This window comes from Misgurnus anguillicaudatus, chromosome 10 (assembly GCF_027580225.2).
Source record: "Misgurnus anguillicaudatus chromosome 10, ASM2758022v2, whole genome shotgun sequence".
Classification (NCBI taxonomy): domain Eukaryota; kingdom Metazoa; phylum Chordata; class Actinopteri; order Cypriniformes; family Cobitidae; genus Misgurnus; species Misgurnus anguillicaudatus.
Genome location: NC_073346.2, coordinates 37,461,719 through 37,479,385, shown reverse-complemented (window position 1 = coordinate 37,479,385; position 17,667 = coordinate 37,461,719). Strand labels below are relative to the sequence as shown.

Genomic DNA, 17,667 nt, shown 5'->3' with positions numbered 1-17,667 from the left:
TGACAGTGATCTTAAAGGAATAGTCTACTCATTTTCAATATTAAAATATGTTATTACCTTAATTAAGAATTGTTGATACATCTCTCTATCATCTGTGTGCGTGCACGTAAGCGCTGGTGCATTTAGCTTAGCGCCATTCATTCAATGGTACCATTTAGAGATAAAGTTAGAAGTGACCAAACACATCAACGTTTTTCCTATTTAAGACTAGTAGTTATACGAGCAAGTTTGGTGGTACAAAATAAAACGTAGCGCTTTTCTAAGCGGATTTAAAAGAGGAACTATATTGTATGGCGTAATAGCACTTTTGGGAGTACTTCGACTCGGCGCAGTAACACCCTCCCTCTCCCATTATGAGAGGGAGAAGGGGAGCAGACTTTTCAGGCGAGTCAAAGTACTCCTAAAAGTGCTATTACGCCATAAAATATAGTTCCTCTTTTAAATCCGCTTAGAAAAGCGCTACGTTTTATTTTGTACCACCAAACTTGCTCGTATAACTACTCGTCTTAAATAGGAAAAACATTGATGTGTTTGGTCACTTCTAACTTTATCTCTGTTTGATACCAATGAATGAATGGGGCTAAGCTAAATGCTATCGAAGCGTCGCAGCGCGCTCCAGCGCTTACGTGCACGCACACAGATGATGATAGAGGGATGTAACAACAATTCTTAGTTAAGGTAATAACATATTTTAATATTGAAAATGAGTAGACTATTCCTTTAATATGACAAGTAAGTGTTCTGATTAATGACATTAATGTTTATTTTTTATCAGTGTATATCACTGTTCAACTAAATGAATATATCATGGCAAAGATGAATGCACATTTATACATTGATTGAATAGATTTATAGCATTTTGAAAAAAACCGTCATGGATTTATTGTATTTTGTGGAAATACTCACAAATGGTTCGTGGTGATCGTTGATGATTAAAAACAAGTAGTGTAGTGAAATACAGTTTCTGTTGTGTTTTATTTGGCATTTTGTAAGACTCAAATATAGAGCGGAAGTATATACGCGGTTGTGAGGTATCTGAAAAAATAGATCCACTATAGCAAATAACACGGATTGAAATCATATATTGCGCCGATATATTTGTTTTTATCATCAACGAACACCACGAACCGCTCTGTGAGTAGCACAGTTTTGAAAATGAACGTTAAGTGTTGTTTTAATGACATGTTTGTGCATGGCCATTGACTTCCATTCTGAAGCAGTCAAGAGACGCTTCTAAATGAGTCAAAAAATCAAGACACGACCCATTGTCAAAATTTCAGTGTCCATCACTGTAGTTCATCCAAAACAAACCAGAAATGAGACTCAACGTGTTAAATAACGGAATTATCCTTCAAGTAAAAATCATGTTTAATGAATATATTTTGTAAATTATAGCAATAATGTATTTATCATTAGTAATATCTGAGCCAAATATTGTCCTATCCTAAACCATATATCCTAAACCATGGAAAGCGTATTTATTCAGCTAATTTATAATCTCACACATGGCTGGTTTTGTGGTCACATATTCAGACCTGATTTTTCAGATGTTTAATCAGTGTGCCTTATTTTGATTGGTTGATTTTGATTAGTTTGAACCACAAAACATGCAATGTTCATTTCAGTGGACGCAGGGTCTGAAGAGGTTATCGCATATCACATTTATCTTCAATATCATGGAGATAATACATAAAGTCTATATAATTTCACAGCACGTGAGCATCATTCAAATATGGCTATAGTGCCATCCATGCATCATTCTTATGCTAATGTGTCATTGAAACACAAGTAAAGCGAGGGACCAAAATCATCTTAATCTAATCTAGATCATAAACCAACAGACATGCGAAATTATATTTTGAGCAGATGATAAATAGCCGGCATTTGGCAGTTACGACATTTTCTCTCCAATACGCTGTTTCCGAACCATTAATTTAATATCAATTTGAGCACTAGAGTCATCGATATAAAGTGTCTTAAAGTTCCCCATCAGTTAACAAACACCTGTGAAAACATTATCTTCATGTCATTCAAAGAGACCCTTTCTACTTCTCTTAATCTCTCTTTAACAACAGAGCCAGCACTTTGGGAACAACACTTCGAACAAACGCTTCGGGAGCCCCGCTGTTTAAACGATAGTGCCTGAAGTTGATCAAATGCATCTCGCAGCAATCATCGCTTACGTGCTATCTGTTTTCCATGGCGGGGCACGACGCAGAAACGCGGCACATCTGTCAGCCCATCTTCACTCGCATGAGAATGGTCCCAAAGAGCTTCACGCCCCTGATCCGGGGTAATGAAGGCATTTCCTGTTCATTACAGGTTGGCATTCTGTATTATGGCAGTCAAACAAATGGCCCAATGTGAAAATGAGCCGGGCTTCGTACGGAAAGAGAGCTGAAGTATTACCTTCCAAAGAGGATTTTAATTATTTAAATCTTTTCTTTACTTCCAAAGAAGCAATTACAAAGTTGGTCCCTTAGCAGGCTCAATAAAGTCAAGCGAAACAGAACAGACATAATAAAAGTCTCATTTGATCGACAGGCCCGAAACGCATCTGAAAATGAAGATTACATTTACACACAGACCTTATAATTGATACTCACAAGTTGTGATTTGTGAATATGAAAAGCCCAATTGTCAAAGACTGCTCATGGGTATAAATGTCCGGATTTCAAAAAGGGCCAAAAATTAAACTGCACAGAACCCACAAAATGACTCAAATAATTTACTATCTCTAGGCAGCCAATATTTTACCACACAAAACACATTGTGCTCAGCATAAACCATGTTTACACTCATTGCAAGCATATGTATATTTAATGTAATGTATTTAATGTGTCTGGGTCATGTTTTTTTAACCTTTTGTAGTTTTATTCATAGGTTTTAAGGATAGGGTAATGTCACCCTCCATGGCATCCATGTTAGATTATTTATTTGTCTAGCGTCTAACAAATGACACATGAATTCAGAATTTATTCTAATTTACTAGAGGTTATGTAAGGGATAAAAAAGTATACACAGCTGGTTGTTATCTTAGAAATAAGCCCAGACGGTGTAATCACCCCACGACACTATGTGAGGGTCTTGTATTGCACTGAAGGGACTTATTTGGCGATAATCTCCTGTACATTATTCAGCTTATTGCATGGCTATTTAACTCTTAAGTAAGGTACACTCTTAAAAAAATGGTTCTATTTCGAACCAGAAATGGTTCTATCACCTACTTCTATATAGAACCTCAAGGAACCTTTTTTTTTTAGAGTGTAAGGAACATAAAATATTGATTTGAAATATGTTATTTGCTCATTTTTAATGAATGCAGACCTTCCGCGAGGAAACCCTGTTTACTTTCGGATAAGACTTAAGTTCAAAAGATATGTAGCCAACCAGTGTTTGGGAAAGTTACTTTTAAAAGTAATGCATTACAATATTAAGTTACTCCCCAAAAAAGTAACTAATTGCGTTATGTAGTTACTTTTCATGGAAAGTAATGCTTACGTTACTTTTAAGTTACTTTTGCTTTACTTTTTCTTACTTGGCTGAGGCTTGATCACTTTCAGGCCTTTCAGGTGTTTTTATGATCGCGAAAATGTCAAGCTCTGCCTGTGACTGTGTAATTCTACGTTAATATGTTCAGTTTAATTCAGTACATTATTATATTTTTACATTGAATTAATTAAACTGAAAAGTAACTCACATTACTTTTTTAAAAAAAAGCAACTCAAATATTAATGTGTACATTTATAAAGTAATGCCTTACTTTACTCGTTACTTCAGAAAAGTAATATTATTACGTAATGCGCGTTACTTGTAATGCGTTACCCCCAACACTGTAGCCGACCAGAAATGTCCAGAATCACTTTTACTCGAACCCCAGGTGCATAAATAGGTTTTTTTATAGAAAGTCCCAACCTGAGAAAATTATACCCGAATCTTACCCGACCTAGTGGAATTTTTTTTTAACCCAACTGGACCCGAATGTAAACGGCACCGACGTGTGGGCAGTATGCAGCCCTGCACGCACCAGTCATACAGAAAAAATTCGGCCTGCTGTTCCATTTATTTTTATTTCGTTGTCTGATGACAACACCAATGTAACCGCTAAAATGTGCATTAAAAATTGATTGACAGGTCTGGCTTAATGAATGTCGCTCGATGTCGCAAGCGCTCTTGGCAAACAGAGGAGGGGTTGGACTCGGGTCTGTTTGGCAAAAACATTCATTTTAACTCTTTCCCCGCCCATCAATTAAGAGAAAATATTTCCCTGCCAATGACGCTTCCCTGACAAGCTTTTACGGTAATCTATAATTTAGCTATTTTCCACTAGGTGCCGCCCTTACCCGATTTATTAAAAACAGAAAGATCAGCTAATTCTACAACATTGTAAACTCTGTGTATGTTTTGATCATCGTTCTAAATCTGTTTTCCGCTTGTAATTTCTGGATTCGTTCTTATTCTTTTGCACTTTTTGTAATAATGTTAAGCGATATGCCCCATTTTGCCGCACGCATTACAAGCTGATGTGCAAGGAAGCTCTGAATCAAAATGACTGAGGTCACATTCGGCTAGTTCCTTCTGGTTCACTTTATGGTTCTTTTAAAATGAACTACTGTATATGTGAAAACACCCTTATATTCTTTTATTATTGCTCATTGGATCTTGAACTTGGGTATTAATAGGCTACACATAAGTATGCCAGACAGCTTATGATGGGAAATGAAAACGCTCTGGTAGCATCAGGTGTAAAAACATCTGTCACATTTTTAGTAAAAGAGCAATGAAACATAACAATGAAATCATTACGGCAGAAAAGCCGTTTTAGAGAGAAAATGATAATTATTAGGTAATGCAGAACAAACCCAGTCATAGCATTTTCTTTCCTTAGCTAACTGACTGCACTCATTAGTGTTCAAAATGTTTATTTGCAAAGGAAAGAAAATGAATTGTTTTATTTATTACTGTGTTCATGTTCATTTTAAGAGGACTTAATCAAGTAGGTAAATTCAGATCTTTTCTAATGAGCAGTTTGTGGCCTAGTTGTATTTTAGTTTGTATGGTTAATGTCAGCATGATAAAGTTTGGCCCTCAAAAGGGGACATTTTTCCTATCCAAAATAGTTTTGAACCCCTGTGCTAAATAATCGTTTATCAAACATATCTAATCCCTTTTTAATAACTAAACACATGGGATTTCTACCTTTGATACTCAAGACTATAACCACACCTTGAACATGGAACCAATTTAATAGTTATAGACTGAAATAAAAATTCTGGACCGAAACTTAAATAACTTTTTGTATAATTGTTTAATTTTACACTTTTTAACTTCATTAATTTAATAAAATTTGTGTGTCATTTTTTTGCACACATATATTTGTATAATAAACCATATTTGTAATATATGGTTTATATTTTTGGTCATATTTTTCTTACAATGCCTTTTTCAGGGGCCGTATTTTCGGTACATCCCTTGGACCAAAACATTCATGGCTATATGTATGTAAATTAATGTAATCAAATATTAAGGTGGATAGTCTAGCTGTATCTGATTATTGGGAGGGAAATGTCACCGTCAATAGCATTTTTCACACAGTAATTTCGGTAAATTACCATGAATTTACCAGTAAATACAAAAATTTGATCTTCACAAACGCAGTTACTGGTCTTTTTACCAGTAAGACATCATTCACACATTAATATAAAATACCACTAAACTCTGAGAGAAAGCGAAAGTTACTTGTGACACGCAGCGAGTTCAGTGTTGTATTTGTAAACGATGGTGGGTTATGACTTTATATCCATGGTCCGTATTTTGTTGTTTTCACATCTGTGGCAAACACTGACAGTCGCGAAGTTGCTCGTGATCAAACAACACTGCATTAGGCGACGTCAAACGAAACCTGCATCTTAAAGCAACACCAAAGAGTTTTGGCTCTTTGCTCCCCCTACAGGTTAGAAGCGTAATTGTCCATTACCCACTGTCATAAATACTGAGGCATAGCTGGCTCTGATTGGATTGTAGGTCTGCCGTAAAGCAAGTTTTTGTAGTATTCACTCGAACTACAGGACCACTACCCGACGGTTGGAAACTTCTTTAGTGCGGTTTTGCCGATAGAGGGCTGCAAAGCGAATGTGAAAGTGCTGTTCACCCTGTTTAGAGTGGATGAAGGAATGTCCGTAAACAGTGCGGGGGGAAACGCGTCATCTGTATCAAAACGTTTTGATTGGCCCAAAGCTGTCAGCACGGTATTACGTTGTCCATTCTAAATGCCGGTAATCTATATTTTTTGTTCACACATACCGCTTACCGGTAAATTACTGGTAATCTTACAACGTCTCTTACTGGTAAATTGTCAGCACCGATTTACCAGAAAAATTCTGTTCACACATGACTTGTTAAATGCAATTGACCAGTAAATTACCAGTAAAGACTGTGGGCCCTATCATACAACTGGCGCAATGCAGCGCAATGCGCGAAGGAAGTGTCTTTTGCTAGTTTCAACCCGGCGCAATAATCATTTTCAAGTTTAGCGCAACGTTGTTTAAATAGCAAATGCATTTGGCCCCAATTTTGCGTCCATGGACGTGCTGGTCTGAAAATGAGGTGTGTTCAGGTGCATAGTTGGCGCATTGCTATTTTGAGGCAACTAAAATAGACTACGCCATTGACCATCAAAACCTGCTCTAAAGTCTAAAGTCAATGGCGCAATATTGTTTTTGTTATTTAAAGAGCGCAGTGGTAATATACGCCTATAAACGGGGCGACAACGCGGGTTTGCTTATCACACACATGGATGCGCAGCAGCACAGAAACGCTTTTAAATATGAAAAATTCAAGGATTAAAATGTAAAAGATTATTATTGAGTCTCTTGGACATAGATGAGGACAAATTATGAGACGTTAGAAGGCGTATAGAGCTGCTTCACCTGTAGCCTGGTAAGTAAATAAATGCTTTGCTTTAAATGCATCTATTTTTAAATGTTTTTTTAAATGCTACCTCATGAGTTTATTGTATATGATGAACTCTGTTGCTGTGAATATGGTGAGATGAGAAACATTTTTAAGTAATGCTTTAAAAAACATGGTGCTGTCCAAGTGCTGAAAGCTCTCAGCATGTTTGTAAATTATTTATCTCCTGTTTGTCACAAAAAAGTATTTTTAGAGTACAAACCTTTTCTTGCATATTTGCAAATTATTTTATGAGATTACAATGATTATGTAGGATATCAATACATTTACATCAATAAAAAATCTGCTAATTTTACTTCCATGACTAAAAAAAAAAATCAATACAAATTAAAACAATAAATTTTTTTTAACATTAATCTTAAACTGGTGGTCTTTTTCCTCCGCTTAGTTTTTTATTTTACAAATTCCACTTTCTAAATAGGGATTAGACATGGATGAGAGCTGAGACTTTCATTGGTTTATTTCACGTTATGCCCAAAACAAACCCATTACTCATTACAAGAATAGGAACAACCCTTTTATGCCGTGCGCTTGGCACATAAACCATTTTTCCCGTCGTTAAATTAGCAAAAGTGGAATTGGACACGCCTGTTTAGACCGTGCGCTTTAGACAATGCGCTTATATCGTTAAAATAGGGCCCTGTATGTGTGAAAGGGACTGTCTATTGTGGTTAAGGCCCTGCTGATACTTAAAGTAATGGGACACAAATGTGCACTCTTTTGGAACATGTCGACTCCATTTATATGTTTTTATGTGTATATCTTGAGACTTTATATTTTATTAGGATTTTTATTAGCCATTTTCTGTTATTTTTCATGACTTTTTCTGGTGAATGTAGATTTGTCAACTGTGTAAATGGTCTGTTACAACCAGCAGAAAGCAGTGAAGTGTTCGTAATAAAGTTATTCTCATCCGTGACATTAATATAATCTTCGGTCTTCTCTCTGCAGAGCTACAGAGCAGTTCGTGTGGGAATCCAGGAGTTCCTGCCAAAGGTATCCTGAACGGAACGAGCTTCAATGTGGGAGACAGAATCCGGTACCACTGTGTCTCTGGTTACACCCTGGACGGGCACGCGCAGCTCACATGTGTCACCAGCACATCTAATGTCGCCGTGTGGGATTTTCCTGTTCCCATCTGTCGAGGTAAGAAACGATAGTTGGACGCTTGGGGAACGACACTGGGGAGCTTCTTTTCATTATTCAGAATTTCCTCTCTGCTTTTGTGGACCGGCTTAGTATTCAGTTGCTCACAAAGTCACATTTTAAAATGCCTGAAAATGGCATAAAATTACAAAATATTACAGGAAAAAACATTTGGGAAGAAATGATAGCTTTGCTTTTTGTAAGTTTTTGCAATAACAACGTTGGGCTGAATGATGCTGCTGAAACAATTATAGTGCAATATTTTTTTAGCCTTTCAGCGATATTCATCTCAGATATTTGCATTTTTGTCTACAATTCTTAAAAGATTAAGTTTTTTTTCTTCCGTTAACCCAGCACTCACAATATTGTATAACTTTATATTGGTACAAATCATTGTGAATATATTGGATTCTTGGCCCAACTCTTATTACCAGTTGGTGTCAAGGTGATGTTTAGTGGATGCAAGGGTCGAAATACAGTTTTTCTTAAACAGTGTGTCTATTTTTTAGACACACAATCAAAATCCAACAAGTCTATTTTGGTGAAATGTTTTGCTTGTGTTATCTTTCTTTAAAAGAAGAGCCACTTGGTTTGATATCTTGTTATCTAATGCAAGGGCATGCAGCCATTTCTGAGAGTGGCTCATTGCTGCTGTAGGTGATGTTTTTATGGAACCGCACGCAGAAAATATATCCATTACCCAAGAGATATGACTGAAATGGCCGTCCTGAAGTATCACTCCTGTCGTTGTGACAGCACTAGACTGTCTAAATAGACAACACTAAAGTGGCTGTAGGCCCAGTCAGATGTGTTGTTTAGCCCATTAGAGGTGTATTTTGTATGCTTACAAGGTAAGCTCATACAGTATATGGTAAGCTGTGTTTCTGTAGCTTTCTTGTAGAGCATAGCAAAAGCAACGCAAAGGTCATGGGTTTGATCTTAGGAAACACATATACTGATAAATGCATTGTGAGTCGCTTTGGATGAAAATGCATAAAATATAAAATATATATTGATTGCCATTGGCAAGACCACTGTAGCTCAATTGATAGAGCACTGCAGGTTTGATGAAACACACACATGCCGATGAAATGTATAACTTTTGATAGCCAGCCTCATAGTAGCGTACACAAGGTCATTGTAAATTGTTCATTGTTGGAGTTTGATGTTTATTTGATTTGTCTTGCGTGTGACTTTGAGAAGATGGACGGGGTGTTGATTTTAGTGGTTAAGTCTTGCAGATGTTTTAGAATGAATTACATCACCTACAGCATCCTCCTTTTTGGGTCACTGCCACTCTACAGGTACATGAGGAACCTACTTGTTATAAATGATACTAGTGCAGTGTTTCTGCACTCTTTTGATATGTGCCTGTGTTGCGAATGTGGCTTTGATATGTGCCTGTGTTGTTTTATTCTGTTTTATTGAATTTCAAATGAGCTTTGTTTTTAAGTTTTTCTTGCTTTTTGGGATTGCATTAATATGGTGATTTATGAAGTATTCTGCAGTGCCTGTTTTAAATTCGTGCTGTATTTTGCATGAGCTTTTTTCACATAACACAATCAATCCAGAACCACAGTATTCCCGCTGCGAAATTCCTCAGTGTATCCGAAATCTAGTTATTAATTTTGGTTTTGCTTTAATTATTAGTACGAGGAGCTTGTACGAGGTTCTATTTACACCTGTTATTAAGATGCGGTTTGGTCAATTGTATCACAAGTGAACAATGATAAATGCAGACGTAAATGCGGTGTACCGCAGGGATCAGTTCTAGGCCCTATCCATATCTCGTTAGGAGATATTATCAGGAAACAAAACATCAGTTTTCATTGCTATGCAGATGATACCCAGCTTTACATCTTCTCACACCTTAGACAGAGATACTTATTATTGAACCAAATAGCTCCAAACAAAAATGTTAAATATTTTGTCCATAGATGGTTGCATTGTTGTGCCATCTTCCATGCTGAATAACTTAGGTGTGATATTTGACAGTAATCTATCTTTTGGTAGTCATATCTCCAACGTCTGCCACACAGCATTCTTCCATCTTGGAAATATCTCAACAATGCGCTATATGCTGTCTGCATGAGATGCAGAGAAGCTTATCCACGCTTTTATGACCTTTAGAATTGACTATTGTAACTCATTACCAGTTCAGTTGGTTCATGTTTTTTGAATGTAGTGAAAATTGAATGAAATTGTTTTGAGCTCGTCCACTTTCGACCACATTCAGAGGTAGCAGAAAACGCATTTGACCCGATTGCTTTTGTAGCGTAGACGCTCATGTGGTTGAATGTGTTCAAGCTGCCACAAAAGACCGCCTATTGATCTAATTGACTAACAACACAAGCAGCGTTGCTCGCACATTATATTAATGCACCTCAATTTACTCATCATATCTCCTGCTCATGTTTTAAGGACTTGACCAAAGACCATCTCCTCGAAGTAATCAGATGGAAGCGGTCGAAAGTGGACAAAAGAGATGCATTTAAATACCAGGTGTGAACAGGAATGTGTCTCTTTCATCCACTTGATCCGATCGTCCAAACCGCACCTTACTACCAGGTGTGCATGTGCAGGTTGATGTCCAACAAGGTATTGTGGTTTGCATTTTAAAATGAAAATAAAATATGTTTACTATCCAAACAACATGAATGCAACTAAAGCTTATAGTATGTTGTGCTTAATAGCCAATATGCGGGAATCGGAGCATGTCAACCAAAACAAACACTTATTAAGACATGTTTGATGTATTATTGCTTTTCTTTTTGTTTCAGTCACTGACGGTTTGGCTGAATAGACAGAAATCGAACTTGTGACCTATTTATTACAATTTTTTTAATGGGTTTGCATTTACAAGAACCATCAACTGTTTCATTTGATCACAAGGAATGCATTAGCTCTGTTTCAACTTCTGGTGAGCTGCATTGTAATGCATGATAAGTAGACTTGTGATGCAAATGCTCTTCTATTAGGAGAACAGTGCGCTGTAATTACATTGCCTTCAAAGATACTTTGTTTAGGCCAGAGTTAAAGCAGTGTTGCTTGTATATTTGCGTTTTAGGTTTCTGCCTATGCAGAGCATTGGAAATAATTCACAAAATGCCAATCCAATTAGGGATACGGCCATGGACGGTAGCGGCTGATGTAGGCGATAGACAACAAGCTTGCTAGGTTTTAAATTAGAGCCTCCATTTATTTTAATTATGGTCAGCGATGTACTGGCCATTAAAAGCACCATGGCTTTTTTAATGGGTCATTTGAGTTCTAGAAATGTATAAAGATTATAAAAGTTGAGACATTTTCTGGCCTGCGTGTAAGCCGCAGTGTCCTGATGTAATCGTCACACGTTGCCAACCAACAGAAAGCTGTGAGATGCACGTTTAGCATTCTTTACACATGTTAAGAGTTAAACATGGTGAGGAGGTGAATGTTGTTAACAGCAGTGCAGTAAAGGTCATGTTAATCAAGTGAATAAATGTACTACTTAGTGCAGACATTGGGGATTTTAACTGTAGTTTGTATATCTGTCTTTCTAGGGCTGGATAAAAATATTGATTTGACTTTTTCTTCAATTTAATGAAACAGGAGGGTTTCAGTTACGAGCTTTAATATTTAAATATGGATTTCATCTCTGCAAAGCTATAATAAAATATTGTGAAATTAAAGGAATGTTCCACTTTAATAAAAATTCAGATAATTTACTCACCCCCATGTCATCCAAGATGTTTATGTCTTTCTTTGTTCAGTTGAGAAGAAATTAAGTTTTCAGGAAAACATTTTAGGATTTTGTGATTTTTTATTAAAGTGTAATATTTAGTCTGTTTCTGTCTGTCTGTCGGTCTGCCTGCCTGTCGCTTTGTCGCTCTGTGTCTGTCTGTCTCTTTCTGTCTGTCTTTGCCTTTCTGTCTGTCTATCTGTCTGTCTGTCTGCCTATGTCTGTCTCTGTCTGTATGTCTCTTTCTGTGTGTCTTTGCCTGTCTGCCTGTCTGTCTGCCTATGTCTGTCTCTGTCTGTATGTCTCTGTCTGTCTGTCTGTCTGTCACGTCTGTCTCTGTCGGTCACGTCTGTCTTTGTCTGTCTTTCTGCATGTTTCTATATACTGTATCTGTCTGTCTGCCTGTCTCTGTCTGTCTCTCACGTCTGTCTTTGTCTTTCTGCCTGTTTCTATCTATCTGTCTGTCGCTCTGTCTGTCTGTCTCTTTCTGTCTGTCTGTCTGTCTGTCTCTTTCTGTCTGTCTGTCTCTGTCTTTATGTCTCTGTCTGTCTGTCTGTCTGTCACGTCTGTCTCTGTCTGTCACGTCTGTCTTTGTCTGTCTTTCTGCATGTTTCTATATACTGTATCTGTCTGTCTGCCTGTCTCTGTCTGTCTCTCACGTCTGTCTTTGTCTTTCTGCCTGTTTCTATCTATCTGTCTGTCGCTCTGTCTGTCTGTCTCTTTCTGTCTGTCTGTCTGTCTGTCTCTTTCTGTCTGTCTGTCTCTGTCTGTATGTCTGTCACTGCCTGTCTGTCTGTCTATCTGTCCGTCTCTGTTTGTTTGTCTGTCGCTCTGATTGTCTGTCTGTCTGTCTCTTTCTGTCTGTCTGTCTCTTTCTGTATGTCTGTCTCTGTCTGTATGTCTGTCACTGCCTCCCTGTCTGTCTATCTCTGTTTGTTTGTCTGTTGCTCTGATTGTCTGTCTGTCTGTCCCTTTCTGTATGTCTGTCTCTGTCTGTATGTCTGTCACTGCCTCCCTGTCTGTCTGTCTCTGTTTGTCTGTCGCTCTGATTGTCTGTCTATCTGTCTCTTTCTGTATGTCTGTCTCTTTCTGTATGTCTGTCTCTGTCTGTATGTCTGTCACTGCCTCCTTGTCTGTCTGTCTCTGTTTGTCTGTCTCTGTTTGTTTGTCTGTCGCTCTGATTGTCTGTCTGTCTGTCTCTTTCTGTCTGTCTGTCTCTTTCTGTATGTCTGTCTCTGTCTGTATGTCTGTCACTGCCTCCCTGTCTGTCTATCTCTGTTTGTTTGTCTGTTGCTCTGATTGTCTGTCTGTCTGTCCCTTTCTGTATGTCTGTCTCTGTCTGTATGTCTGTCACTGCCTCCCTGTCTGTCTGTCTCTGTTTGTCTGTCGCTCTGATTGTCTGTCTGTCTGTCTCTTTCTGTATGTCTGTCTCTTTCTGTATGTCTGTCTCTGTCTGTATGTCTGTCACTGCCTCCTTGTCTGTCTGTCTCTGTCTGTCTGTCTGTCTGTCTCTGTCTGTCTGTCTGTCTGTCTGTCTGTCTGTCTCTGTCTTTTCGTGTCTGTCTGTCTGTCTGTCTGTCTGTCTCTGTCTGTATGTCTGTCACTACCTGCCTGCCTGTCTGTCTGTCTCTGTTTGTCTGTCTCTGTTTGTTTGTTTGTCTGTCTGTCTGTCTCTGTTTGTCTGTCTGTTGCTCTGTTTGTCTGTCTGTTACTCTGTCTGTCTCTATCTTTTTGTGTCTGTCTGCCTGTCTCTGGTTGTCTGTCATGTCTGTCTGTCTGTCTCTGTCTTTGTCTGTCTGCCTGTCTGTCTTTGTTTGTCTGTCTGTCTCTCTGTTTGTCTGTCTGTCTGTCTCTGTCTGCCTGTCTGCCTGCCTGCCTGTCTGTCGTTCTGTCTGTCTGTCTGTTACTCTGTCTGTCTCTGTCTGTCTGTCTGTCTGTCTGTCTTTGTCTGTCGCTCTGATTGTCTGTCTTTCTGTCTCTTTCTTTATGTCTGTCTCTTTCTGTATGTCTGTCTCTGTCTGTATGTCTGTCACTGCCTCCCTGTCTGTCTGTCTCTGTTTGTTTGTCTGTTGCTTTGATTGTCTGTCTGTCTCTTTCTGTATGTCTGTCTCTGTCTGTATGTCTGTCACTGCCTCCCTGTCGGTCTGTCTCTGTTTGTTTGTCTGTCACTCTGATTGTCTGTCTGTCTGTCTGTCTCTGTCTGTTTGTCTCCCTGTCTGTCTCTGTTTGTCTGTATGTTGCACTGTTTGTCTGTTTGTTACTCTGTCTGTCTCTCTGTCCCAGTCTGTCTCTGTCTTTTTGTGTTTCTCTGCCTGTCTCTGTCTGCCTGTTTATCTGTCTGTTTATCTGTCTGTTGCTTGTCAATGTCAGTCTGTCTTTGTCTGTCTGTCTGTTTGTCTGTCTGTCTGTCTCTGTCTGTCTGTCTTTGTTTGTCTGTCTGTCTCTGTTTCTTTGTCCGTCTGTCTGTCTCTGCCTGCCTGCCTGCCTGCCTGTCTGTCTGTCGCTCTGTCTGTTTGTCTGTTACTCTGTCGGTCTCTGTGTCTTTGTCTGTCTGTCTGTCTTAGGGTATATGGGGGTCAACATCTCTAATTATTTAGCAAGGGATACATTTTCTCCCACACACATATTGTTTCACTTGAGAAAACATTAACCCACTGAAGTCATTTGTATTACTTTAATGATTGTGCATTTTTTCTTAGCTTTTTTGGCGCTTTGCCATTTCGAGCCCATATATTGTATACAAATATAACATGATGGCAATTTAATATAATATTATTTGATTTTGTTCAGCCACAGAAAGGAAGTCATACATCTGGGATAAGAGTGAATAAATTGAGAAAATATGAATTATTGGGCAAGCCAATAATTTCCTTTTATTATACATATAAAGTAGATCAACCCTGCTGCAAAAATATGGGCTTAAAGCAGCCTTAGGTACCCCAGTCTGGGCCAGCTGGTTAGGTTGATCTGCTATTCTGGTTTTAGGCACACGTCAGCTGCTCAGACTGGGAGACCAGCTGGTCGACTAGGTAAACACCAGCTTTGCCAGGCTGGCCAACCAACGACCCACCTTAGGCTTATGTAAGCATTGTTTATTTTGCAGCATGGTAATCATTTATATTGCGTGCATATGTGATAGTGGGGGAATGTTTTATATTCCTGGTTTACCCTGATTAGTGTGTCGATGGTTTTTGACCGTCGCTCTACTAACACGATTAGCATGCTAACAACCTCAAAGAGTCTTCTCAGATGCCTAATGAACGTTTTATCAAATTGAAGACATGAAAATTTGTCACAAGTGATTCTGGATGATTTATAAGAGGGGAAAACTAGCGCCAGCCTAATCTCTAAATTGCATTCAGTAAAACTCAGTAGCCTTGCGCTGCAGCCAAACCGGTCAAACCAACCAGACGAATCTTTATCATAGGGAATTCAGACCTCGTGCCTTTTAGCACATGTTTTTTTATATATCTTCAGGCAAGGGAAATTTATCCTCTTTGATGGGCATATCTGAGTCTGGAGGTTTGCCCCTACTCGCCGTCCCCTCTGGATGTTGTTAAAGCAAACCATATTGCAACGCACAGGGAGAAATTCTGCTTGAATGAAAGTGGGCTCTTCTGCTGTGGATGGCGTGTGTGTGTTTATGCCAGCTGGGTGAAAAACCTGTGACAAATGCGGCTCTCGGCGAACCAAAATGCTAGGAGATTACTAACTTGTCGACCGCTTACATTATAGGAAATGCTTATTTTTCACTCTTGTGTATTTCATGTCTTTCAAATGTAAAAAAACTCTAAAGGTTAACATGGAGGATTACAGCACCATTGGTTAGATTGGCCAAGGTGAAAACAAAACCATGGTGAGATACCGTGACGCTTCACCATTCTTGCATTATTTTCTTCTGCACTCCTCATCACACTCCCGTGCGACAGATATCGCAAAATCCAGATGGAACGGGCCATATAGAGGAGCAAATGCTCTTTAAAAGCTTTGAGTTCTTGTTGTGCAAGCAGATTCTGACACGTGTTTCCAACAACCGTCTTGTCTGTCTGCATGAACATCCCAGAAAAGAGTCCCAGTGTATCTGCAGGAGGAGATTTGAATGGCCCCATCAATTTTTCACACAGCCTTTTTCCAGCGAGCAGAACCCTGCAGAACATGTCAAGATGTTTGCCTCGCTGTGACAGTTTAGTGTCGGCAAAGCAAGCTTATCTTATCTCTCCTCACCTCCTTGCTCATTTAGCGGCTAATACCAGCATTGACTACATCAAACAGATTTTCACACAGTTGCTGTTTGTCTCAGAGCGGTGTTCCAACCATAAATGTTGAAATTCGGCATAAAAATGTAACGTATCTTGGCGAGAACATTATCATTTCAAAGGTTCCTTAGGACCCACAGGCTGCCAGTCATAGTGCCTGCTTTAAAAGTCACACGGAAGCAGCTCGTGAATCTAAAAACTTCTCAGTTTGCTGGGAAAAATGACTTGAATTTAATGCAAATGGGACAAAACAATAGTGTGATACTACTTGGTATCATAATACCATAAGGTTTAAGGTAAATTATTTAATTTTTAAGGTAAATTAACCCTATAAAACCAGATGGGTTATCGCAGGCACATTCTAGAAAGCAAAGTTATTTTTGCTGTAACTCTTCAACCAAAAAGTTTTGAATTGCACCTGAAAGAAGATAAATTGTGCTTTTTGACAGTATATGGTTTATTACGGTAATTTCTTGCTTTCTGTCAGCCAATCTCTGCTTTTCGTGGACTGCAGAAGGGGAGATTTGAACAGTGAGTTACGGGTGCGTTAGGTTAGAAAGCACCAGCTTTAAGTGAATGGAGTGAAAACACCTGAAGGACTGGGGTAAAAATAAGTAACAATAAAATGACTTGCATGTATGTACTATATTTCTCTAAAGTGTTAAAGTCTAAAGTTAAAGTAACTAGATAAAACAAGTCAGAAAAAAAACATTTATTTTTGTCTATTTACAAACCTACAACACACAGTAATGATCAATAATTGTAATTTATTGAAAGCCATTTATTTTCTGAAAAACTTTGATTTTTCAAAGTCTATCCCATGCAGCCGAAAATATATTTTCAAATATAATTTAAATATAAATAAATAAAAAATGGCCAAAAAATATATGTACTGAAGTATATTTTTAAATATGTTTACAAAAATGTATTTTTACCAATATATTTTTCGTATATATTTTTAAATATATATTTTTCAATATGTTTACAAAAATGTATTTTTACCAATATATTTTTCGTATATATTTTTAAATATACATTTTTAAATACAAAAATATATTTTAAAGCATATTATATTTAATTAAGCGTAACTTTTACAAAATGTATTGCACATAATACATTTAAAACATATTTTTGGCCAAAGAAATGTGTTTTAGCCTTATGGGATTAATCATGAATAATAATTGCAATATCAAATTGAATAGTTGTCAAATATGATTTTTGTCATAATTGCCTTTAATTAAATGAGATTTATACATCATTTGAAATAAATTAATAGGCTTTCAATTGATGTATGGTTTGTTAGGATAGGAAATGTTTATATATGTTTTAAAATCTGGAATTTGAGAGTGCAAATTTTTTTTTTTGAGAAAATTGCCTTTATTTAAGTTATTACTAATGATATCCTTAGCAACACGTATGCAACTGTATTACTAATTATAAATAATTTGTTTATATATTTACGGTAGAAAATTTCCAACCTGATCTCACGAATTTCCGTGGCATAGTCACGGAATTTTGTGCTAATTTTTCCGTGGCATTCTCACGCATTGGTTACTCAACTGTTTTGTCCTA

The 17,667-nt window shown here is 37.8% G+C and overlaps 1 protein-coding gene across 2 annotated transcripts in view; it reads left to right on the top strand.

The window, feature by feature from the left end:
* Positions 1-17,667, top strand: part of csmd3a (CUB and Sushi multiple domains 3a) — a 489,960-nt gene that overhangs the window by 77,646 nt on the left and 394,647 nt on the right. For both annotated transcript variants that reach the window (XM_055211335.2, XM_055211334.2), the window contains exon 4: positions 7,924-8,118. In XM_055211335.2, the coding sequence (XP_055067310.2) occupies positions 7,924-8,118 (195 nt within the window). The remainder of the gene's footprint in view (positions 1-7,923; positions 8,119-17,667) is intronic.